The sequence below is a fragment of the Lissotriton vulgaris genome, chromosome 10 (genome assembly GCF_964263255.1).
Source record: "Lissotriton vulgaris chromosome 10, aLisVul1.2, whole genome shotgun sequence".
Taxonomy (NCBI): Eukaryota; Metazoa; Chordata; class Amphibia; order Caudata; family Salamandridae; genus Lissotriton; species Lissotriton vulgaris.
The window spans coordinates 906,883,419-906,909,927 of record NC_141698.1 but is presented as its reverse complement, the minus strand read 5'-3'; the positions used below and the strand labels follow the sequence as shown (position 1 = coordinate 906,909,927).

Below are 26,509 nucleotides of genomic sequence, written 5' to 3'. Positions count from 1 at the left end.
TTGCCCTAGATGTCCTGCCAGAAGTATGTCATGAGCCAAACCCAGTCGGAAGGTCCTGTAAAACTGGGAGATCACCAAGAGCCTTAGACTCACTATATAGGAGGTCATTCTCCTAATAGATCAGGAGATACTCAGAGGTGTCACCTGCTGCCTGGATCTATAAACACCCGCAGAAACATGTCAACCAATACATCTGGTCAGTAGCTATTTGCTAAACCTACTGACTTTTTTGCACTGAATTGTTTTTAACATTGGAAGTGGACGGCACCAGAATAAAGTTGTTTGCGTCCACTCTCTAATTTTAATAGAGCACTTTTTCTTTTTCACATCTTTTTCAAGCACTGCTTTCAGTTACTAACCTCATTCCTTTATGTCCCACACTTTATAGTATCAGCCACTCCCATTCATAACAACTAAGGTGGCAATAACAAAGATTCTCCACTTTGGGAAGTGGTTCAAATGATGAATAGGGCGGCATAGGAAGAGTAACTGATGGATATCTTCCCATACAGTGCGATATCCTGTTGTGGGCTCTACTAATACATCTCAAGTAGACACCAAGTCATCTTTTGACACATAGATTTTTTGTAGACCCACAGGTACTCTTTTTGTATTTCATATCACGTGTAGGGGGTAGTAACTGTGTGGTCGTTAAATACTCCATAGGAGCCTCCACCCACTTGTTTGTCATTGTTGGTCTCTACAGAAAATCATATCCAACATTCCCAATCCAAGATGGAAAAAAAGTTTTTCCCGAGATGCCAGCTACTGTTTAAATCAAAATACAAGGAGGAATTTACAACTGATGGATATTTTGCAATGCCTTCATTTCCTTAGCTTGTTGTGTTATTCGCCCATTTTCTAAAAAATTTTACCCTGATTTTTTTATCCTATGTAGCCATAAATTCTGATGGATTTCTACTCTTAACTAGCTCTTCCTCCAACCTGATGACGAGGGGGAGGGGAACCTACGCATATGAGGCTGGAAGCTAATGGTCGTTTTCCTGAAGCTTATACATCGCATGCCTGATTCATATACCGTTTGGTTGCACATTTTGGCTGCAGTTGTTACTGCTGATATAGTGTTTGGCTTCCATCAAAATACCATGTTACTCACTTCTAGGCAAACAACAGGGGTTAACATCTATGCCGGCCGGGTGAGTTCCAAAACAAAGAATAATGTGATTTAATTACATCAGAACATTAATACAATGATAGTGACCTGTCAGTGTGTAATTAAGGGTACCTTTGACCCTAGAAGGTTCTTAAACATCGACTTTACACACACAATTTTCAATCACATTTTGCAAAGAGTATTGTTTAAGTGAGGAGTCACTGGCGCTTCGGTTCACTAGGACAGTCTGTTCTGAACTGCTATCTTTTGTGCTTATCGTAGTACCAAGGTTTTAGTTACTTTTTCTGAAACTGGTGGAAATCGAGGGAAGAATACTGTAACAGTCCTCTGCCATTTGTATCCACTTACAGAGCGGGCCTCATCACCTGAGCAGTCGCCAGGAGAGGTGAGGTTTACTCCCATGAGACATTGGGTGAGTTAATGGAAATCCAATTGTTATAAGAATTGACTAAAGTGAATCCTTATGTGATTACTGATATACACATTTGTAATTGTATATATGGCCAATATATGTGTATCTGTAGTTTAGTTTGATCAGTTTTTCCTGTGTATTTTTTTAGGAAAGAATCCATTTCTTGAATATTCGTCCTACACATTGGAGCAACATGGATGGTAGGATGTATCGTATTACTCATTATTTTTAGACATTTTTTGCAGTAGTGTAGTCTTTAGTCCTGAAGAAAGCCAGTGGTTTACTATGACCTGCAATGGCTGAAACATGTAGACCTTTCTAGTCAACTAACAATAGTTATTTTGACAAACTATCAACACGCTGTTTTTAGCTTTGACATTAGGATAATTCTTTAATAAATTTACGCTTGCTATCATAATAGTCAATTTTAATCTACACTTATGATTTTTTTCACATCTATTATCACTGCAATATTCGTTTTTCAGCACCACAGAGCTTACATTCATAGCTTTATCCATCACTGGTGGTTTTGTGTTAGGACAGCTCACGATTGTCTAAGGTGAGATGCCTATCATATACCAGTCTTACATATCCCAGATGATAAAGTTCTGCCATTTGGGGGCTGATGGGATTCCTTTTCAACCTAACACAGATTTAGCTGCTACAGATTCTGTTCTTTGTCCGCATATTACTTTGTTGTTAGACCAGTAGTATCCGTTTGTTTTGGCATACTGTAGATGGGGGATAGAATACTACTTGGTCTATAAGTGCATTCCCCTTGGACCTCTTATTAAATTGTGTATTTTGTGAACCTACGCATTAGCCTTAATTTAAAATCAAGAGCTTCAAGATTGCAAAGGAGGCTTTACACATTTCTTGTTTTCTCCACCCAGTTTAAGACACCCAACACCCTTTAAGTTTCCTACAAAGTACAGGGCGGCACCGTGGCTATTGAGAGGAGTTTTCCTTTTTTTGGGCATTCAAGAAGGTCATTCAACAGCGTTTTTCATCCTCTCGTTCTTAATTAAATATCTTGTTTGAGGCTAATTGTTCTTTGCTAGGTCAAAATGGGTGATGTATTTTTGGTCCAATAGCCAGAGTTAATTCTTAAATTTTTTTTGTATCTTTTTGCTCTAAAATATCAAACATTGCATTTGACAGTAGTTAAGTAAAAGTAGGCTCATCATCCAGCCTACTACTGTGACACAGGGCTTCATTGAGAGTACACATTAAACACCCTCTAATTTCTGGAAGAAACGCTGAACCAAGATTAGAATCCAGTGGCTGAATATTCTCCATCATAGAGACAGCAATACATTTAACAGGTTTCATCTACTTCATATTTAGAGTTTTATCCAGAAATTGGAGGATTTAGTTCCATCCAAATTCTAATTGAAGCCCATAGTCCAACTTTTTTGCCTTGGTTACTTAATATTGTGGTTGTCCTGCGTCTATACCATGGCTTTTTAAAATACAATTTGTGTGTCCATTTTTACCTTATGTTGAGGCCTGCTGCAAAAACACACTGCACTTCCTGTGCAACCTAATGCTTACTCCGCCCATCATCTACTTGTGTTATCTTTTACTTTAAAGCATACTCTTCCAGTTAAATATTCCGATCTCTAAATCTAGGAGGAATCTCTCACTCGAGTATGATCTCTATCTACTGCCTTCATGCCATGTAACAAGTCCGAGGTTTTCCTCAGATTCCAAACTAAGCTTTCATTTAGTGTCCATGTCTGGGATACCTTTGAGGAAATATTGTTAAAACACACTATTTGGTAGGACATTACCCACCACATAGTATTGAGTCTATGATTTTTTGTAAATGAAGTACTTACTCATATTAATGAGCGACTGACTACTGTTGTTGGGAAGGCATGAACGTTCTTGATGTCATTAATATTTCACATGCAGAAATGTTCCTTTGCAAGGCCAGATCTATGGTTTTACAGTTATAACTGCGTTAAAAATACATAAATATGTTGCCCGGTGACATCACTGCTTTTTCTTGAGCTGGATTGCGTATTACAATGATTAGCAACTATATCGGCGCTGGTTGGATAGAAACTGAAAGAATATACTTTTCCTACAAATTGTCTACTTTTCTGTTCTTTAATTACTGTGCTAATATGGCGCATAAAAGTCTTCCAATATTTTAATATTACCATATTTTGTCTTTGTAATATGAAATAGACATTATTGCTTGTTCCTTTATTATCTTTTTTTTGTTTTATTAACATGATTTGTATTTTAACAGGCTATCCTTACAGGACACATTTTCACATCGACTTCAAAACATCATTATTTTCTGCTCGGAAGGGTTTCCATATATTTGCAAATAATCGAAAGCATAACTTCATCTGCTCCAGCTCCTATCGATAATAATCGTAGGTCTCTGCAGGAACGAAAAAGAAGAAAAAAGAAAGATTGAGAACAGAAATATAAAATGATATGACAACAGCACTTAATTTTTTTTTTTGTTCTCACAATATTCAGGTATTTGTTGTATTTCAAAAGCACTCAGGCAAGTACAAACAAGGGTTTTTTAGATCCAGACATGGAGTCTAGTTTACAGGTCCATAACCATATCATTTTTCTAAAATAATGTAGAGAGAGCCATAACAAATCCTGGGTGCCACTGAGGACCAAAAGATTTCGAGGACCGGGTGGGACGTTATAATCGCAAAGTGCATTTATGGTTGCCGAACTGCCAATATAGTTTATTTTCAATTGCAAATGTAGGTTTCTGGGTACTGCTCGGTGGGTCTTGCAATTTAAAGTAATTTAACACACTGGTTAATTTTCTAGATTGTGACATACCCTAAGCAGCTAGTTTCTTACATTGAAGAGACTCATATTTGCTCCTATCAAAAGCAGGGTGTTTTAAGGATCAGACAGACACCCACATTTAATCGGAGCACAGAATACGAGATGTCTCCCCGGAAAAATATTTGCTCTAGAGTGAAATATTTGGTTGCATACAATTTACACATTCAGTTTTGGAGGAGACCAACAACTTGCAAATTTCGTTGAGTACACACCAGAGACCCCTTGTGATAACCTCATTGGGCCACAAGTATGAACACATTTTCCCATTGACATTAAATGTGTAAAGCTCTATCAATACACATGACCCTTACTATTGCAAATGTGCACGTAACAAGAAGTAATTCAATGGAAATAATTGTCCACCTTTTTTTGTTTGCCTTTGAAAACAGGTCTATATTGATTAAATCAAATGATGCTGCAATCTTTACTTGCCGAGTACAAGTCGTTTTGCAGCGCAGACAGGCACTTCTGCGACCAACTCTTGTCAAAGCAGAAAAAAAACATTTACTACATATTTAACACTTTTAAATGAATCTAAAATGTACGACATATGTTAAATGATATTATTTTCCATAAAACTCCCAACCCTCTTCCCTAGTACTTTATAGTGCGTTCAGTCGTAATCTCCGTGTTCAAGGACACTGCATGCAATCAATTCCGTTCGGCAAAGTCCGAAATCAGCTTTCCATGAAAGTTTATACATTGCCTCTGTATGTAAAGTATACATTGCCTTGCAAGTTTTACGTTGCTCCAGTATGTGAAGGGCTATAGCCAAGCCTGTCTCTACTGAGACTCAGTATGTAAGCTACTATTGCCATGACACTTTACACACTGTCATAGCAGAAATCATATTGATCACATTATAAAAAGGAAAATTGCCATCCCAGCTTACATGTCGCCTTCTATTGAAAGTGCCAGGCCATGACAGTTTATTAACTTTTGTAGGAATGAAAAGCATACCAGTGAGAAAATGGGCCAATAAATATACATTAGGTAGGTTGTTCTGTGACCTCCTGCAAATGGAAACTTTACGATGTGACTGATTAGTATATATTTGTGACCAGTATGCTAGTACATTGGCCACTAAATTCTTAAAAGACAAAAGTTTGAAAAATATAAAAGCATAGTTCTGGTTTGGTCAGTGTGTGAGCTAGGGCCTGGATTAGGGTTTTATTCCGAACAAATTTATTTCAATCTCATACTCTCAAACCGGTGTTTATATTAAACCAAATGTTCTGCCGAACAGAGTAATTTTTGGATAACATGTTCAAACGATTCTATTTTGGAGTGATATTTTGGAATGCTGATTTAATTATCAAATTCGGAACTTAGAACCCCATACTCCAGAGTCATAAAGTGGAAAGATATTGATACAGGTTTATTAAAGCTTTGCAACAGTAAAATTATAGGAAGGTGTCCGATTCCTTCCAAGTGCTGAGATTCAGGTTGGTATCAAGACTTGGGAGCGTCAAGTCACGCTTGTTTCCACTTCATCCACTTGTCAAGGAGCAAGAATAATCAATTGATCCCTCCAATCCTTACACATACCGGTATATGGATAGACAAGTGGGTAATGGAATTATGACCAAGTGAAAATGGATGATCTCAGCAGGGCAATGGTGATACTATGAAGCTCTGTGGGTTTCTGGAGGAATTTCTTGGAAAGAGTACTCTTAACCAAAGTGTTAGTAGTTCTGATACTATTCCTGATCATAGAGTGGAAGTCTTTCTTCAGGCATCAGACAAATCTCCAATAAGGGGTATGTCTGAGTAGCAGGTAGAAGGAGAGTGGCTCCAACTAAGTTACTGAATCATCTGGATCAGGGAATCCTTTGGCTTTCTGGTCTGGAGCTAATCTATCCAGTAAAATAACTATTACTCAATTGTTGTCTGATGACAGCTCTCGGGTAGGTCTTCTGTTTGGTAATAACTGATCAAAGTAGTAGCAGATGGCAGTGTTTCATTGCACAGGTTTTATTCCACTGGTTGTATTCCTCCACTGCACTGTGTGTTGGCCACAGCCAATGCCATTAAGAAAGAAGCTTATACAGAGTTGTTAACGCTGTTCCCTACTGTAAAATATCCTCCTGTAAGGGCAGACAGCATTTTAAAAAGTGGCTGAAATGTCAGGGTTAGAGTCCTGTTGATAGGCAATTTGTATGACTGGGTAAACATAAGACCTCCCAGAAGGTTAGGGATGAATTCCAGACACCAATGGGACGGTTCTTAATGTATTGACTAGTTACTTAAATAAAGTGCTGGTCCGAGGAGATCAAAAACTGTGGAACAAGAGCTATATTAGGTTCTGGCTCTGGCATATTGACAGTAATCCATGGCATGGTGTGGACATCCATGGAGGTGATGATGCCCACCCCTAGCAAGATTCTGGGCTTGTCATATTGGTGATAATTCTTGGCATACTGATAGCTTCTATTACATAAATGCGCCACCCCTGGTATTCCACGCCCTGCCATCGAGGTAATGCTTAGCTCAAGGTGAGAATTCATGCTAACTGACCCACCAGGTACATCACTAGCCCAGGAAAAATTGTAGCATTTCCTGGCACCATTAACGTATCTGTGCCCCCACCCCTAGTATAATGCCATCCCAGGCACAATGGTAATAATTACTTGCTTTTTCACACCTGGTATGGTTTTGACTAGCGCAATAGTGGTAAATGTTGCTGAATTGCAGAAATCCGTGGAGTGTGATGGCAACACACATTAATGCCAGGCAGAATCAATTCATGTGCGACAGTAGACCAAATTGATTACTTGGTGAAAATGGTAACATGATACTGAACCGCAAACATGTATTTACTAAAAAATTAAATCTGGTATTTCGGGACACGAACACATTTTTTTTCTTGAAAATGAAAAGCTTTTATTGGCAGGAACCACATTGGATAACAAAATATCTATACTTTCATAAACAGACACGCTGTGTCTGGGGGCAATATGATCAATATTGTGTTTGCTTTTTTTGAACTATGTGAATCACAAAAGTCTTTGCACAACTTTCGTAGGGAAATGTTTCTTAAAATTCAATTATTTTGCCACCATTTTCTCCAAATGACTAAGTTGAGCATTATGCAACAGTCTGCAGGAGGGTCAGCCTTAGCTGGCACACCATGAAGGGATAGGAATAGCAAAAAAATGTGGATGATGTACACTAAAATGCCCATTTTTCTAAGTACTCTGGGGTATTACTCAATATCCCCTACCCCTTCGTACAAACCTTTCAACAGTCTGGCTTGCCGGTTGCACTTCTTTACAGGAGTGCGTCCCAGCACGCTAGAAAATCATCTGTCTTGTATTCGACTCAAGAAGATGATGAGAAAAAACACCCTCAGCCCCCGGGGTTTGTTCACTCAAGGTTGTGGCAAGAATTATTCCCTACTGCTTTCAAAGTACATGAGCTGCCCACGGAAACTACTACAACCAATATTTTTGTTGAAAAAAACAAGTTACGTACCTTCAGTAATGCCTTATCTGGTAGAGACTATCTAGCAGCAGATTCCTTATCTGGATCTAGACATTTTTCAGGAGCAGTACCTCTGCACGCCGGTATGTTGTATTTTTCGGCTCCGTGTAGCGTCATTGGTATCGTCTGCGCAAGAAGGGATGTCCGCGGTGCCAATATAGGCCCCACACAGGCACGCTTAAGTCAGTTACTTTTTGCGACTTTCCTACCAGAAGCATGCAGCTACGAAGTACTGACCACTGATGTGGAAAACTAGAGCCTTGAAGGGAAGTATCCTGTCCCTAGAATTGCGTTCGCAGAGAAGAGGATGGGCGGGTCAGTAAAGAATCTGCGGCTAGATAAGAGTATCTACTAGATAAGGTGTTACAAAAGATAAGTTTCTTGTTCATCTGATAGAGACTTCTAGATGAGGATTCCTTACATTAGAATAAATACCCAAGCACTACCTCCCCGGAGGTGGTTCTGCAGACCAATTTCCCACATGGAGTCTTGCAGACTCCGAAACATGGACCAACACCACCTTGGGACCGGACATCGCTATGGCCATCCCCCAAGGATACAAGATCTTCAGGAAGGATCGCCCAACCTGCCCGGGATGGGGAATCGCCATCTTCCACAAATTCACCCTCCGCCTGAGCACACTCCCAGACAAGCTCACAGACCTGATGGAACACCTTAATTTCAAGATACTGGCCAGCCCCACCGCCACCCTCCTAGGAACCCTCATCTACCGACCCCATGGACCCCGCGGACCATTTGCCAACTTCATCACGGACATCCTCTCCTAGCAGGCCATCGCATCCATCAACTACACCCTGCTGGGAGACCTCAACTTCCAACTCGACAACCAATTGGACCCAAACACCACATCCCTCCTGGACAACCACCACAAAATTGGACTCTGCCAGATCGTAACAGAGCCCACGCACTCAGCAAGACACACTCTCGACCCCCTCTTCACTACACGAAACTCCATCACCTTCAGTCATACCACCGAACTCCCATGGACTGACCATTGTTGCGTCCACTTCACCTTCAGAACACCCACCATCCGCAGATACCAGCACTTGCTCCCACAAAGAAACTGGACCAAAATCACTGATGACTAGCTCACTTCCTCACTCAACAATTCCACCCCAACAATCGCAGAAAACAACGACCCCAACAACGCAGCCCGAACCCTGCATAGATGGATCTCGGACAGCGCCAACACCATAGCCCCCCTCAAGAAAAACAACAATACCCGTGCCAAGAAAGCCAGATGGTTTACCACCATACTTCTAGGGCCCAGACGCACTTGCCACTGCCTCGAAAAGGCCTGGAGGAACACCAAATCCACAAAAGCCCACAACAACTTCAGAGACGCCACCAATGCCCACCTCCAACTCATCAGACAAAAGAGGAAAAAAGCGATTGAAAACAATCTTCACACACTCGCACAACAGCAAAGAACTCTTTAACATCAAGAAGTTCACCCAACACACCAGTGAGTCCATTGACATACCTCCCTCACAAGACCTCTGCGACAAACTCAGCACCTTCTTCCACACAAAATCAAGAGCATCTTCAACAACTTTGACGAAGACAAAGGCACACACTGAACCCTCACCAACTACCCCGACACCCAGAAACCAGCGATTGATACCTGGACAGCCCTCCACACTGAAGACAATGAAGTCAATCCACTCATGAGCTCCATGGACCCCTGCCCCCACCACATCTTCAACAGTGCAGTGCAGCTGACACCATCGCACCCATGCTCCGCCACACCATCAACCACACCCTGGTGATTGCCTCGATCCCAGACGACTGGAAACACGCCGAGGTCAACCCCTCCTGAAGAAACCCTCGGCAGACCCCACAGACCTCAGAAACTACAGACCCATCTCCCTGCTCCCGTTCCTAGCTAAAGTCATTGAGGAAAGCTATCAACAGCCAACCTGCCACATTCAAAGAACACAACATCCTCGACTCCTCCCAATCCGGCTTCAGAAAAAAACACAGTACGGAAACCACCCTCCTCGCCGCAACAGATGACATCAGCGCCCTACTGGACAAAGAAGAACAGTAGCCCTCATCCTCCCCGACCTCTCAGCGGCGTTCAACAGTCTCTCACCGCACCCTTATACGCAGACTCCACAACGCAGGAATCCAGGACAAGGCCCTCGACTGGATCTGCAACTTCCTCTCCGGTAGAACGCAGCAGGTCAGACTCCCCCCCCCCCCCTTTCCTCTCGGACACTGCATCCACCACCTGTGGAGTCCCCCAGGCTCCTCACTCAGCCCGACGCTGTTCAACGTCTACATGGCTCCATTCGTCAGAACCTACGGACTCAACATTATGTCATAAGCAGACAACACCAAACTCCTCCTCTCCCTATCCAACGAACCCAACACCGCCAGACACAACTTTCGAGACAGTATGGAAGCCGTCGCAAAATGGATGAAAAACAGCGGCCTATAACTAAACACCAACAAAACTGAAGTATTCATCATAGGCCCAAACCCCGATGCCTGGAGCGACACATGGTGGCCCCCCCGCCCTTGTAAACCCGCCAATACCCACAGAACACTAACGCAACCTGGGAATCGTCCTGGACTTCAAGTTAAATGGACCGCCAGATCAACTCTGTCTCGTCTTCCTGCATCCACACCCTCTGCCCCCTTCGTAAGACCTTCAAATGGATCCCCCTCGAACACAGAAAGACCGGCACTCACGCCCTGGTGATCAGCAGACTCGACTACTGCAACGCACTCTACGCCAGAATAAACAAAAACCTCACCCATAAGCTACAGAACATCCAGAACGCCGCCGCAAGACTGGTACTTAACCTGCCAAAACACTGCCACATCTCGCAGCACCTGTGCACACTCCATTGGCTCCCCATCGAGGCTAGAATAACCTTCAAGATACTCACCCACGCACATAAGGCCCTCCACGACACTGGACCAGCATTTCTGAACAGCTGACTCAAATTCCACGCACCCCAGAGGACCCTATGATCAACCCAGCTCCCCTATGCAGTGGTCCCCCGCACCAGAAAGACCAGATCGGGAAGCCGCCCCTTCTTCCTCGCGGCCAAAGCCTGGAACGACCTTCCGCTCCACCTCAGACAGACAACATTGCTCCCCCATCTTCGCAAGAAACCTCAAAACCAGGCTGTTAGACTCGGCGGTCTCTAGTTGGCAGAGGTATACACTTCTGACAAATAGGGACTCACCTCCTCTAGTCAGGGCAAGGGGATCACACACTTAGATAATCCCTGCTCACCCCCTCCGTAGCTTGGCAAAGCAGATAGGCTTATCTCAGAGGCAGTGCGTTAAGCATTCATGACCACATACAGTAATAAAGTGAAGACACTACAAATGGACACGACACAGTAGTATTATAAAAATACGAATGTTTATATAAGGCTTAGCACAAGACCAAATAACGACAAAAATATACCACAATCTTAATAGCGTAGTTTCTTCTTAGCACAAAGTCTTTAGGAACAAAAGCAACTCTTCTTCTTTAGATCACAGTTCTTGGCAACAAGGTAACCCACACGGGAGTCACACAACGTCGAGGCAAAGTTAATCCAAAGGTTTGGCGTCGACCGCGAGGAGTGCTACGTCGAGCCCGGAGTCACACGGACCCCCAACCACACAGTACCTTGGAAAAGCGAAGCACACGATGATCAGTGGCGTCGAGATGTCCGGCGTCGCGTCTTCGATGTCGATCAGGCCTTGGAGTCGTCGTTGATGTTGATGATGATGTTGCAAGAGTGAGCAGCGCTCCCGGCGTCGAGAGGGCTCGGGGTCGAGGCGTCGGCAGCGGCTTCGCTACTAGCATCGATCGGGCCCAGCGGCCGGCGTCAAAGATGCGGGACACAGGAGCTGCACTCACGATGTCGAGCTGGATTCGGTGGCGTCCGTCGGCGTCGAGATTGCTGGATTCTTCAGAGGTGCTGGACTTTCAGGTTCCAGCAACAAGCACTTTTAGCAAACGGTGAAGTCCTTTAGCCCTGTGACTTCAACAGGAGGCTGGCACTCTTCCAGCCCTTGGAGATTTCCTTGGCAAAGTTCGAGAGTACACACTCAGTTCCTCTCTCCTGGTTCCTTGGCAAAAATAAAGAAGTGACTGCAGGATTCCCCCAGCAAACAGCACTCTGGCAGAAGGGGTAGGCAAGTCCTTGGATCAGCAGGCTTCTTGTCCTTGGTTCAGCGTTCCTTGTCAGAATTGATCTAAAGTCTTGGTTCAGGGTTCCTTTTCTGATACCCCTTTTTGGCTTTGATCCTTTTATCCATGCAGGGGAACTCCCCCTCATTCCGGGTCTGTTGTGGGTGTAGCCAGGCAGAGGCACCTGGCCTATTCACGGTGCAGGGCTGGGTCCCCAGACGCTTAGCAGGAGGTGGAGCCAGTATTGTCACTGGCAGGAGCAGAGCTATCCGTTGCTCAGCAGGAGGTGGAGCCAGAATTGTATCGGGCAGGGCCGGCTATCAAGAGCTACTCTTCCCCTACTCTCATTGCAGATGTACTACTCACCCCACGCTGACTCATTCAGAACTCTGGAGCCACCCAGCTCCTGTCACACACACACCAAACCAGCAGAAACCAGAAATAGTTAGACAAGAAAATAGCCACTTTCTAAAAGTGCTATTTTCAAACCCAGAGTTCAAAAACCATCCACCCAAACGGATGCGTTATCAAACCCCGAGTTCAGGGATACCAAACTCGACATTGCACCATGCTCCCCGAGCCAGCTAGGATTATAGCATTAATAATCCCGGCAGCCCATTCTCACTAAGGGAGAGCAGGTGACCTTACGATAGTGAAGTACGAATATGGCGGTAGTTCACAATTAGGACATGCCAACTTCGTCAGGCTTGTCCTACCTTATACTTACAATGCACCCTGCCCTCGGGCCTACCATAGGGGTGACTAATATAAAGTTAAGGGAAGGTTGGGGGGACTGGCAAGTAGGCGTACTTGCGCAGTCCGCGTGACAGTACAAGACTGCACGTAGGTCTAGCAATGGCAGACCTGTAGACATACTTTTACTAGGCCGCTCGTGTGGGTGGCACAACACGTGCTGCAAGCCCACTAGCAGCATTTGCATTTACGAGCCCCGGCACTCCGGGTGCACTAGACTAGGGACTGACAGTAAACCAAAGCCAAACATGGAATTCAATCAATACAGTAATTTAACATAGGGAGCACTTGCACCGCAGCACTGATCAGCAGTGGCACAGTGCCCAGAGCGATATACCAGCAAAAACATCGTAACCAGAGGAGGCAAACAGAAAAAATGGAGGAGAGACTCGAGCCAATGATGTCAGGTCTAACACGTGTCCCCTCCAGCTAAAAAGTGGCTAGAACTACCCTTGACCTAGGGAGTCCTCATCACTAAGGCGGAAAAATCTGGACAGACCATCAGCATTGGCGTGATCTGTACCAGGGCGGTGCTCCACCGTAAAGTCCATCCCCTGTAGGGAAATGGACCACCTCAACAGTTTCAGATTCTCACCCCTCATCTGCATCAACCATCTGAGGGGCCTGTGGTCTGTCTCAACCCGGAAGTGAGTCCCAAACAGGTAGGGTCTTAGCTTCTTCAGCGCCCAGACCACAGCAAATGCTTCTCGCTCTATCGCACTCCACCTCTGTTCCCTGGGAAGTAACCTCCTACTGATGAAGGCTACGGGTAAGTCTCGGCCCTCTTCATTCACCTGAGCTAGAACAGCCCCCACGCCATGCTCTGAAGCGTCCGTCTGGACAACAAATTCTTTAGAAAAGTCGGGTGCCTGGAGTATGGGTGCCATACACATTGCAGTTTTCAGGGTGTCAAAGGCCGTTTGACAGGCGTCAGTCCAAATCACATTTCGCGGCTGCTTCCTGGAAGTCAGCGAAGTCAAGGGGTGCACAATGTTACCGTAATCCTTGACGAACCTCCTGTAGTAACCCGTGAGTCCTAAGAAGGCTCTCACCTGAGTTTGGGTTTTGGGCGGTGCCCAAGCCAGGATGGTATCTATCTTGGGTTGTAGGGGGGCCACCTTGCCGCTCCCTACTTGGTGCCCCAGGTACACCACTGAATCCTGCCCAATCTGGCACTTACTGCTTTGAATGTGAGGCCTGCTCTGCGCAGGGCCAACAACACTTCCTGGAGGTGGCGCAAGTGTTCCTCCCATCTGGCGCTGAACACTGCGATGTCGTCCAGGTAGGCGGCACTGAAATCCTCCAGTCCAGCCAAGACCTGGTTGACCAACCTCTGGAAGGTGGCAGGGGCATTCTTCATCCCAAAGGGCATAACTCGGAACTGGTAGAGCCCATCTGGTGTGGAGAATGCGGACCTCTCCTTTGCCCCATCAGTCAAGGCGATCTGCCAGTACCCAGACGTCAGATCAAACGTACTAAGGTACCGGGCAGCCCCTAACCGATCTACGAGCTCATCAGCTCTGGGGATGGGGTGGGCATCAGTCTTCGTGACTGAATTGAGTCCTCGGTAATCCACGCAGAACCGAAGTTCGGGTGAAGCACCAGGCGCCGCAGCGTTCGGGACCAAGACCACTGGGCTGGCCCAAGGACTGCTAGAGGACTCAACCACCCCTAAGGCAAACATTTTGGAGACCTCCTCCTTAATGTATGCTCTGACCTTGTCAGTCACCCTGTAAGCCTTCTGTTTCACAGGAGGGCTGTCCCCGGTGTCCACGTCATGGACACACCAGTGAGTGACACCAGGAATCAAGGAGAACGGATTAGGGAATTGTCCCAACAGTTGGCGACAATCTTGCTGCTGCTCAAGGGTCAGTGTGTCAGAGAGGACAACACCATCCACTGACCCGTCTTGCTCTTTTGCGTACAGGAGGTCAGGAAGAGGCTCGCTCTCCTCCTCCATTCCAGCATCTGTAGCTAGGAGCATGCCAACTTCGGACCTTTCTAAGTGGGGCTTTAACCGGTTGACATGCAGGACCCTCAAAGGGTTCCTGGGAGATTTCAAGTCCACCAGGTAGGTGACATCGCTCTTCTTCTCCATAACCTTAAACAGTCCAGTCCACCTGTCCTTGAGCGCACAAGGTTCCACAGGGGACATGACCCAAACCTCTTGACCAGGCTGAAGTTCGACAAGAGTGGCATTCCGGTCGTACGCACCGCTTCATCTCTTCCTGTCTGGCCTCCAGATTTGCCTGAGCAAGATCTCTGAAGCGCCGAGTCTGGTTCCTAAAGGCCAGCATGTAACTGTATACATCCTGGGGAGGTTTCCTAGGAGATTGCTCCCAGCCTTCTTTGACCAGACTCAAAGGTCCTTTTACCGGGTGACCATACAAAAGCTCAAAGGGGCTGAACCCTAGAGACTTCTGTGGCACCTCTCGGTAAGCAAACAGCAGGCATGGCAAGAGGACGTCCCATTTACGCCTCATTGGTTCTTCAAGACCCATGATCATGCCTTTAATGGTCCGGTTGAATCTCTCAACCAGCCCATTACCTTGAGGGTGGTAAGGAGTGGTGAACTTGTAGGTTACCCCACACTCCTTCCACAGAGACTTCATATAATTAGAAATGAAGTCGGTGCCCCGGTCTGACACCAACTCTCTGGGGAACCCCATGTGGGAGAAAACACCAATCAGCACCCGTCCCACCACGGGGCCGACACTGTTCAGTGAGGGATGGTTTCCGGGTACCGTATGGCATGGTCCACCAAGACCAGGATGAACTTGTTGCCCAGGGCTGTCTTGGGGTCCAGGGGCCCAAAATGTCAATCCCCACCCGCTCAAAGGGGTTACTGACGACTGGAAAAGGTTGGAGGGGAGCCTTTTGCTTCCTTCCACCTTTCCCACTTGCCTGGCAAGTGTAACAGGTTTTACAATGGATGTCTACATCCCTTCTCATCTGAGGCCAATAAAAATGGGTGACAAGCCTGTCATAGGTCTTGTCCTGCCCCAGATGTCCAGCTAACGGAACGTCATGAGCCAAACCCAGTAGGAAGGCTCTGAAGCGCTGGGGTACCACCAGCACACGGGCTGACCCAGGCTCAGCAGCCTTAGGCTCGCTATACAGGTGGTCGTTCTCCCAGTAGACAAAATGCGATCCTTACTGATCACCTGTGGTTTGGGCTGAGGCCTGCTGCCTCATACCCACAAGAGAAGGGCACACTTTCTGTTCTGCACAGAATTCTTCCCTGGAGGGATCACCATCCTGCTGCCAGTGAGTCAGCTCGGGCAGGTCTCCCAGTTCAGCAACTTGTTCCCCTGGGGGCTCCAGGGCATCCCCCTCGGGGTCTACCTCCTCCTGGACCACGGAAACGGTGGGGGCCGGTTTCCCGCGCCCCCTGCCACTTCTCTTCACAGCTGGGTCCTGGGCCATACTTTCAGGCTCCGGGATCCCATCAACACCTGTCATATGGTTACTGCGTTTCTATATATTGTGTTAAGTTAGCATGAGTTTATTAAATGTTTAAACAACATATTTTCCTTCCGCTTCAGTTTGCACACGACACCTAATTGTTATTGTAGCTTTCAACCTAGACGAAAGATGTGATTTATTTGAGAATAATATGTTATTGCTCTGATATCAGTCGTGCTTGGTACAACTGTCTGCACACTGAGAACTGCACCCTCTAAGAATAACCTAACACAAGGTTGCTGAAAGCCTGATCCTCGCACTACATTAGACATAACACAAATAATGTTGCTGCCAACATTGGGCTCTACGCGGGTTTAAGATAGAGTTACAGGGAATGAATCAACACACTTGATGCTTCGCATGCAGAGAGCTGGTAGCTGTTGATGTGATCTACTCCTACTGAAATTTAGAGGTATGGGCCCGCCCTGCTAGAACCCAAATGAGACCTTCTTAGATATAATATAATATGCTAAATAGGGTGCGCGAAATATAGGTGATACAGATTTCTATAGATTTTGCATTATAATATGCTATCACCGTTCGCTTACTATGGACTAGTGACTATGCTGCTAACTCTGATTTTTATAATATGTATGTTGATATTATATAAGATACTGCGTTTGAGAACTTTGCATTGAAAAATAAACATTTCAAACTTGCACGTGTGTTCTTTGCCTCCCAGTTTCGGTTTGTAATGATTATATAACGAAAGAGTGTTCATGTGTTCCACGATACCTGAGGTACCCTAAGTTCATGTTCTGGATTGTCTAAGTCATTGGGAAGTTATTACTCCCTATGAGACACTGTAGCTAGCTTGGTAAGGGGATTTCTGAAACTAAGGTGAGTTTTGGGTCACCCTAACTCACCCAGGTTCTAGATCTCTGAGCACAGTTCTGTGGGAGAACGGAAACCCTGCTACACACCCTTACTCGCTGTCATCGATCGAGTGGTCGCACACACCAACTCTGGCACACCCAACATTTTCAAATGTAATGCTCGCTCCACCTTAGCCCAAGGGGAGTCTTCCAAATCATTGCCCAGGAGACAATCAACAGGCATGGCGGGCCTCACAGCAACCTGAAGAGTACCTGAAACTCCCCCTCATTCAATGGAAACCTGAGCTACCTCACACTCTTTTTGGGAGTTGTCGGCAGCTATCACGGGGAAGAATGCGTGGGGAACCACCTGCTCTCTGGACACCAAGTGACACTTGACAGCTGTCACACTTGCTCCGGTGTCTTTGAGAGCTTCCACTCTGTGGCCATTAATGGTCACCCACTGCCTATATTTATTAGTGTTACTAGGCAGAGGGGGTGGAGGGACCATTTCCATGTCTCCTAGTGAGACCAGGGACATCTCTGCGGGACCCCTCCCACCATGGGCAACCATCTCCTCCCCTCCCAGGGCTACACTCGCCAACTGATGGGGGGGTGCACATGGTGGTGCATTCGAGTCCTTCATGGGACACTGGGGATCATAAAAACGATGTCCCACCTGATTACAAACGTAGCAGGTCATTGGGCCCTATGAACAGGTTTACCTGTCGGGGCCCCTGACTTCTTCACAGGGGGAGGCTGGGAACCTTTCCCTTGGTTCCCTTGGGGATTACTTTGGGGCCCTTTCTGGGACTCCTTCTGTTTACCCTTGTCCCCCCCACTCTTCTGCTGGGGACCCTGCCCACCTTTGGCTGAGTCTCCCACTGGACCCTTGTGGACCCTGGTACTGACCCAGCGGTCCGCCTCCTCAGCAAGTTTTCTAGGGCTAGATATCTTGCTATCAATAAGGTGGTGGCGCAGCTCTGGAAAACAGTTATTCGACAAGAGCTCCCAAGCAAACAAATCATAAAGAGCTTCATAACTTTTCCACTTTGCTGCCCTTTACCCAACCATCCATTGCTCCGCAAAAAAATGACATATTCAACCCACGTCGTACCAAGCAATTTCTTGCATTCTCTAAAGGCTTGTCTGTACTTTTCTGGGGTTAGACCATACCTCAACATTAAGGCACTCCACACCACTGGAGTCAAGCTAGCCGGGCTGATGAGGTGTTACCTCGAAACCGGTCCGGTCCTCGGATGCTTGATTCCGTTCTGGGAAGGACATGGCTTTTGTAGTTCGGACTGGACTGTTCCCATGGGGCACAGGGTCAGAGCTGATTTGCATATCGCCATTGTCTAACCCAGGGTGGTGTGGAGTGCAAAAAAACGATGGATTTGGGCCCAGATCTTCGGACTGGGGTGAATGTGTGACATTGATCCACATTCGGTCCATCGCCTGTTTTGTTTGCAATTTCCGCCATAAGTGCGCTGGGGATGCTCAGACGTGGGTCCCAGGCACTCCACACCACTGGAGTCAAGCTAGCCGGGCTGATGAGAGGTGTTACCTCGAAACCGGTCCGGTCCTCGGATGCTTGATTCCGTTCTGGGAAGGACATGGCTTTTGTAGTTCGGACTGGACTGTTCCCATGGGGCACAGGGTCAGAGCTGATTTGCATATCGCCATTGTCTAACCCAGGGTGGTGTGGAGTGCAAAAAAACGATGGATTTGGGCCCAGATCTTCGGACTGGGGTGAATGTGTGACATTGATCCACATTCAGTCCATCGCCTGTTTTGTTTGCAATTGCCGCCATAAGTGCGCTGGGGATGCTCAGACGTGGGTCCCAGGCACTCCACACCACTGGAGTCAAGCTAGCCGGGCTGATGAGAGGTGTTACCTCGAAACCGGTCCGGTCCTCGGATGCTTGATTCCGTTCTGGGAAGGACATGGCTTTTGTAGTTCGGACTGGACTGTTCCCATGGGGCACAGGGTCAGAGCTGATTTGCAGATCGCCATTGTCTAACCCAGGGTGGTGTGGAGTGCAAAAAAACGATGGATTTGGGCCCAGATCTTCGGACTGGGGTGAATGTGTGACATTGATCCACATTCGGTCCATCGCCTGTTTTGTTTGCAATTGCCGCCATAAGTGCGCTGGGGATGCTCAGACGTGGGTCCCAGGCACTCCACACCACTGGAGTCAAGCTAGCCGGGCTGATGAGAGGTGTTACCTCGAAACCGGTCCGGTCCTCGGATGCTTGATTCCGTTCTGGGAAGGACATGGCTTTTGTAGTTCGGACTGGACTGTTCCCATGGGGCACAGGGTCAGAGCTGATTTGCATATCGCCATTGTCTAACCCAGGGTGGTGTGGAGTGCAAAAAAACGATGGATTTGGGCCCAGATCTTCGGACTGGGGTGAATGTGTGACATTGATCCACATTCGGTCCATCGCCTGTTTTGTTTGCAATTGCCGCCATAAGTGCGCTGGGGATGCTCAGACGTGGGTCCCAGGCACTCCACACCACTGGAGTCAAGCTAGCCGGGCTGATGAGGTGTTACCTCGAAACCGGTCCGGTCCTCGGATGCTTGATTCCGTTCTGGGAAGGACATGGCTTTTGTAGTTCGGACTGGACTGTTCCCATGGGGCACAGGGTCAGAGCTGATTTGCATATCGCCATTGTCTAACCCCAGGGTGGTGTGGAGTGCAAAAAAACGATGGATTTGGGCCCAGATCTTCGGACTGGGGTGAATGTGTGACATTGATCCACATTCGGTCCATCGCCTGTTTTGTTTGCAATTGCCGCCATAAGTGCGCTGGGGATGCTCAGACGTGGGTCCCAGGCACTCCACACCACTGGAGTCAAGCTAGCCGGGCTGATGAGAGGTGTTACCTCGAAACCGGTCCGGTCCTCGGATGCTTGATTCCGTTCTGGGAAGGACATGGCTTTTGTAGTTCGGACTGGACTGTTCCCATGGGGCACAGGGTCAGAGCTGATTTGCATATCGCCATTGTCTAACCCAGGGTGGTGTGGAGTGCAAAAAAACGATGGATTTGGGCCCAGATCTTCGGACTGGGGTGAATGTGTGACATTGATCCACATTCGGTCCATCGCCTGTTTTGTTTGCAATTGCCGCCATAAGTGCGCTGGGGATGCTCAGACGTGGGTCCCAGGCACTCCACACCACTGGAGTCAAGCTAGCCGGGCTGATGAGAGGTGTTACCTCGAAACCGGTCCGGTCCTCGGATGCTTGATTCCGTTCTGGGAAGGACATGGCTTTTGTAGTTCGGACTGGACTGTTCCCATGGGGCACAGGGTCAGAGCTGATTTGAATATCGCCATTGTCTAACCCAGGGTGGTGTGGAGTGCAAAAAAACGATTGATTTGGGCCCAGATCTTCGGACTGGGTTGAATGTGTGACATTGATCCACATTCGGTCCATCGCCTGTTTTGTTTGCAATTGCCACCATAAGTGCGCTGGGGATGCTCAGACGTGGGTCCCAGGCACTCCACACCACTGGAGTCAAGCTAGCCGGGCTGATGAGAGGTGTTACCTCGAAACCGGTCCGGTCCTCGGATGCTTGATTCCGTTCTGGGAAGGACATGGCTTTTGTAGTTCGGACTGGACTGTTCCCATGGGGCACAGGGTCAGAGCTGATTTGCATATCGCCATTGTCTAACCCAGGGTGGTGTGGAGTGCAAAAAAACGATGGATTTGGGCCCAGATCTTCGGACTGGGGTGAATGTGTGACATTGATCCACATTCGGTCCATCGCCTGTTTTGTTTGCAAATACCTCAACATTAAAGCATCTTTCATATGAGTATACAACATCCTATCCTCCATAGGAATATCTAACAGGGTATCTCTCCCCTCATTCACAAAGCGACCCCACAACCCCGCTCCCCAATCTTTCTCAGGGACCCGGTGGGCCAACAATGCTAACTCATACGCTTTAAACCATTGGCCAATATCTTCATTCTTATGATAATCTTTGATTACGTCTTTGGGAAAATAAAACCTACTTTCTGCAGGCACAGATGGGATGCTGCCACCAGAGGGATTCAATTCTAAACTCTTAGCTTGGAGCTCCATCTCCCTCACCATTTTCTCACGTTCAAAAGCTAACCTCTCTCTTTCAAACTCCAACCTTTTGATCTCCATATCAGCTTCTCTCCTTCCTCTTGCATTCTCTATCTCCAACTGCCCATCTATCTTGAGTTTTGCCATTTTCATGTTGTATGCTCGTTCCTTCGCCCTTTCTTCTCTTTCTTCAGGAGAAAAACCTTTGGAGGATACACTGCTACCGGGAGGAGACACAGCCCATTCACTGGCACCTCCTCCTCCCCTTCCACTGGCGGTACCACCACCGGATCAGTGGGATCTCTGGCCGCTAACCAGGCCTCCAAGGCTTTGAGATATTCCTCCTTTCTTGAGAGGCCTGTGGTAGGAACTTTAAACTGCTTGCAAAAGTGTTGCAGCTGCTTCTTCCCGTATTTCTTTATCTTCTCCCTATCAAACTCCTCCACAACAACAGGGGTAGTGACTCCAGCATCACTCATGGTCAAAACTGGCAGTGTTCAAACAAGCTTCAGAAAAGCGGAGAACAAAAATAGAATATCCTATCCAAAAAATAGATTGTGGCTGCGCTATGGTCTGCTTTCACTATGTAGCATACACTAATCACTGCACATGGGTCATAAAAGCAAAGTTCAAATCCTCACCGCTGCCACCAATGTTAGACTCGGCGGTCTCTAGTTGGCAGAGGTATACACTTCTGACAAATAGGGACTCACCTCCTCTAGTCAGGGAAAGGGGATCGCACACTTAGATAACCCCTGCTCACCCCCTCGGTAGCTTGGCAAAGCAGATAGGCTTATCTCAGAGGCAGTGCGTTAAGCACTTATGACCACATACAGTAATAAAGTGAAGACACTACAAATGGACACGACACAGTAGTATTATAAAAATACGAATGTTTAGATATGGCTTAGCACAAGACCAAATAACGACAAAAATATACCACAATCTTAATAAATACTCTTGGAAGGAAAAATAATAGTTCAAGCGTAGTTTCTTCTTAGCACAAAGTCTTTAGGAACAAAAGCAACTCTTCTTCTTTTGATCACAGTTCTTGGCAACAAGGTAACCCACACGGGGGTCACACGACGTCGAGGCAAAGTTAATCCAAAGGTTCGGCGTCGACCGCGAGGAGCACTACGTCGAGCCCGGAGTCACACGGACCCCCAACCACACAGTACCTTGGAAAAGCGAAGCACACGATCAGCGGCGTGGAGATGTCCGGCGTCGCGTCTTCGGTGTCGATCAGGCCTTGGAGTCGTCGTCGATGATGTTGCAAGAGTGAGCAGCGCTCACGGCGTCGAGAGGGCTCGGGGTCGAGGCATCGGCAGCGGCTTCTCTACTAGCGTCGATCGGGCCCAGCGGCCGGCGTCGAAGATGCGGGACACGGGAGCTGCACTCACGATGTCGAGCTGGATTCGGCGGCCTCCGTCGGCGTCGAGATTGCTGGATTCTTCAGAGGTGCTGGACTTTCAGGTTCCAGCAACAAGCACTTTTAGCAAACAGTGACGTCCTTTAGCCCTGTGACGTCAACAGGAGGCTGGCACTCTTCCTGCCCTTGGAGATTTCCTTGGCAAAGTTCGAGAGTACACACTCAGTTCCTCTCTCCTGGTTCCTTGGCAAAAATAAAGAAGTGACTGCAGGATTCCCCCCAGCAAACAGCACTCTGGCAGAAGGGGTAGGCAAGTCCTTGGATCAGCAGGCTTCTTGTCCTTGGTTCAGGGTTCCTGGTCAGAATTGATCTAAAGTCTTGGTTCAGGGTTCCTTCTCTTATACCCCTTTTTGGCTTTGATCCCTTTGTCCATGCAGGGGAACTCCCCCTCATTCCGGGTCTGTTGTGGGTGTAGCCAGGCAGAGGCACCTGGCCTATTCACGGTGCAGGGCTGGGCCGTCAGACGCCCAGCAGGAGGTGGAGCTACAATTGTCACTGGCAGGAGTAGAGCTATCCGTCGCTCTGCAGGAGGTGGAGCCAGCATTGTATTGGGCAGGGCCGGCTATCAAGAGCTACTCTTCCCCTACTCTCAATGCAGATGTACCACTCACCCCACGCTGACTCATTCAGAACTCTGGAGCCACCCAGCTCCTGTCACACACACACCAAACCAGCAGAAACCAGAAATAGTTAGACAAGAAAATAGCCACTTTCTAAAAGTGCTATTTTCAAACCCAGAGTCCAAAAACCATCCACCCAAACAAAACCCCGAGTTCAGGGATACCAAACTCGACATTGCACCATGCTCCCCGAGCCAGCTAGGATCATACCATTAATAATCCCGGCAGCCCATTCTAACTAAGGGAGAGCAGGCAACCTTACGATAGTGAAGTACGAATCTGGCGGTAGTTCACTATTAGGACATGCCAACTTCGTCAGGCTTGTCCTACCTTATACTTACAATGCACCCTACCCTCGGGCCTACCATAGGGGTGACTAATATGAAGTTAAGGGAAGGTTGGGGGGACTGGCAAGTAGGCGTACTTGCGCAGTCCGCGTGACAGTACAAGACTGCACGTAGGTCTAGCAATGGCAGACCTGTAGACATACTTTTACTAGGCCGCTCGTGTGGGTGGCACAACACGTGCATGAAGCCCACTAGCAGCAATTGCATTTACGAGCCCCGGCACTCCGCGTGCACTAGACTAGGGACTGACAGTAAACCAAATAAGCCAAACATGGAATTCAATCAATACAGAAATGTAACATAGGGAGCACTTGCACCGCAGCACTGATCAGCAGTGGCACAGTGCCCAGAGCGATATACCAGCAAAAACATCGTAACCAGAGGAGGCAAACTGAAAAAATGGAGGAGAGAATCGAGCCAATGATGTCAGGTCTAACACTGGCTCTTCGACAGACCCCCTCCTTCATGGACTGGAGTCTACACCCCACCTACCCCTAGCGCCTTGAGACCCTTACGGGTGAGTAGTTGTGCTCAACAAATGCCTGATTGATTGCAGGACATAATGGGCAAAAAGCCAATCGCTACAGACCCGACTGTCGACACAGTAATGTTCGGTGAACATGTGCAATGAGGCCCACATGGCTGCCTGGCAGATATCCAGGACCCGAACTCCATGAGTTAATGCAGTGGTTGCAGCTTTTGCTCTGGTGAAGTGAACATGGAAAACCCTCAGGGGGTTGCATCTTGGCCAATGAGGAGTAGATTTTGATGCATGAAACGATCCATCTGCAGATGGTCCACTTTTGCACAGCCCATCCTTTCTTTGCTCCAACATACCGTACGAAGAGTTGGTTGTCCACCCATAACTCTTTCATGCGGTCAAGGTAGAGCGACAACCCTCTTTTTCGGTCCAGAAGAGAAGTTCCTCCTCTTCCTTAGAGGTATGAGGCAGAACGTAAAAAGTAGGACGAGTGATAGCATGACTTAAGTAAAAATGGAGTGACTACTTTCAGAAGAAAGGAAGCTCTTGTACAAAGCACCAGTTTGTCTGGGTAGATGTTATGATGTTAAGATAAGGAGGTTTGGATGACAAGGCCTGAAGCTCACGGACCCTCCAGGCAGATGCGATTGCCACAAAAAAGGCCAACTTGATGGTAAGGAGCCTGAGTGGAAAATTGTGCAGAGGCTCAAAGGGAGCATACATAAGGAAGGTAAGGACAAGATTGAGATCCCACTGGGCATACTGAAAAGAGTGGGAGGAAATATATGATGCAAACCTTTCAAAAACCTATGCACAACAGGGGATTGGAAAAGGGAAAGTTGGTCAGGCAACCAAAGAAAATCAAATTGCCGATAGGTATCCCTTAACAGTGCTTAGAGCAGAGCCCTGAAGGGCAAGGGAAAGGACAAACACGAGGACCTGACAAAGGGGGGCAGAACGAGGAATAAACTGTCTTTCTGAAAACCATACCGCAACTTAGCTCAACAGTAGGAGTAAAGCGTCTTGGTAGAGGGACGCATGGCTGCCAAGATAACATTACAGGCTTCGGGGGAAGGTCGAAGGCTATTAACTATTGCTCCTCAATGTCCATGCAAGAAGGTGAAGCGCTGACAGGTTGAGATGGAGAACGCTCCCCTGCTGCTGCGACAGAAGATCCACTCGAAGGGGAAGCCTTATCGGAGGACCGATGGCCATGTTCAACAGCTTAAGAGATGCCATGCATGGTCTGCTGGGCACCTTTGGCTGAGTTCATATGCTCTGGTGTTCAAAGAGCTGACCCACTAGGGCTATGTCCAGCTGTTCGAGCCATTTCCAGAAATAGAATGCCTCTTGATCAAGGTTCCACGACCCCACCTTACCCTCCTTGTTGCAGTACCACATGGAGGAGGTATTATCCGTGAACAACTACACTAGCCTTCCCTGGATGTAAGGTAGGACGGCCTTCAATGCCAATCAGATTGCTAGGAGCCTGAACAGGTTGATGGGGAGTCCATATTCCGCTGGAGATCAGAGGCCTCTGATTTCCACCTCTCACAGATGGCCACCTCATTCCAGGAGCGATGCGTCTTTTACTAATGTCAGATCGGGTTGGGGAAGAGAGAGGGATCTGCACCTGACCCAATCACGAAAACCACCACTGCAGGTCCTTTACAGTTCCCTCCGTGAGCTGGACCATGTCGGAAAGATTCCCCTGATGCTGCACCCACTGGAACTTCAGGTCCCACTGCAGAGTCTGCATATGCAAACAGGCATGTGTCAGAAGCAGGATGAAGGAGGCCATGAGGCTTAGAAGCCTCACAGTTAGTCTCACCGAAATCCAGGTTGAAACATTGGTATCATAGTCTGAATATCCTGGACTCGCTGTCTGGGAGGACAGGCTTGAAACCACAGTTTCCAGAACAGCTCTGATGAACAAATGGCTGAGAGGGAGTCAGATGCGACTCCAGCACGTTGATAGTGAAGCCAAGCGAATGCAAGAGGTCCGCTGTAGTCCGAAAGTGGAAGGCACCCTGGGTTGAGTCCATCTTCAACAGCCAGTTGTCGATATAGGGGAAGACTAGCATCCCTGATCTCTGCAGATGAGTTGCAACCGCTGGTGAGGCCAAAAGGGAACACAGACAACTGAAAATGCTTTACCGTGAACTGTAGGACTGTGGCCAAGCACAGCCTGCAGAGCTTGCACGCTACTGTGGCTGGGCAGGTAAGGATGTGGTTGCACGCCCCTTCCGTGGCAATAAAATGAGTGAAAGTCAGATTGAGGGTGATGAGGGACCATAGAAAGGCCCAAGGACCTGGCCGTAGCCCTGTTGTCCTTGGAGCACTCCAGAGCCGAATCTGCCTCGCCGACACTGGAGCCATCAAAGTGCATGTCCACGAGCAAGGACCAGAAAAGCCAGTTGTTCTCAAACAGGTGTGGTGTCCCTGTGCCACTGTTGATTAAACTGCTCTGCCAAGTGAGTCGGCGGTGTCAAGGC

The 26,509-nt window shown here is 47.5% G+C and overlaps 1 protein-coding gene across 1 annotated transcript in view; it reads right to left on the bottom strand.

The window, feature by feature from the left end:
* Nucleotides 1–3,646: 3,646 nt before the first annotated feature.
* The window catches only part of LOC147688989 (putative acyl-CoA dehydrogenase 6), an 860,942-nt gene continuing 838,079 nt past the window's right edge, over nt 3,647–26,509 (bottom strand). The window contains exon 9 of the mRNA XM_086941879.1: nt 3,647–3,945. Coding sequence (XP_086798005.1) covers nt 3,852–3,945 — 94 coding nt within the window. The 3' untranslated portion in view covers nt 3,647–3,851. The remainder of the gene's footprint in view (nt 3,946–26,509) is intronic.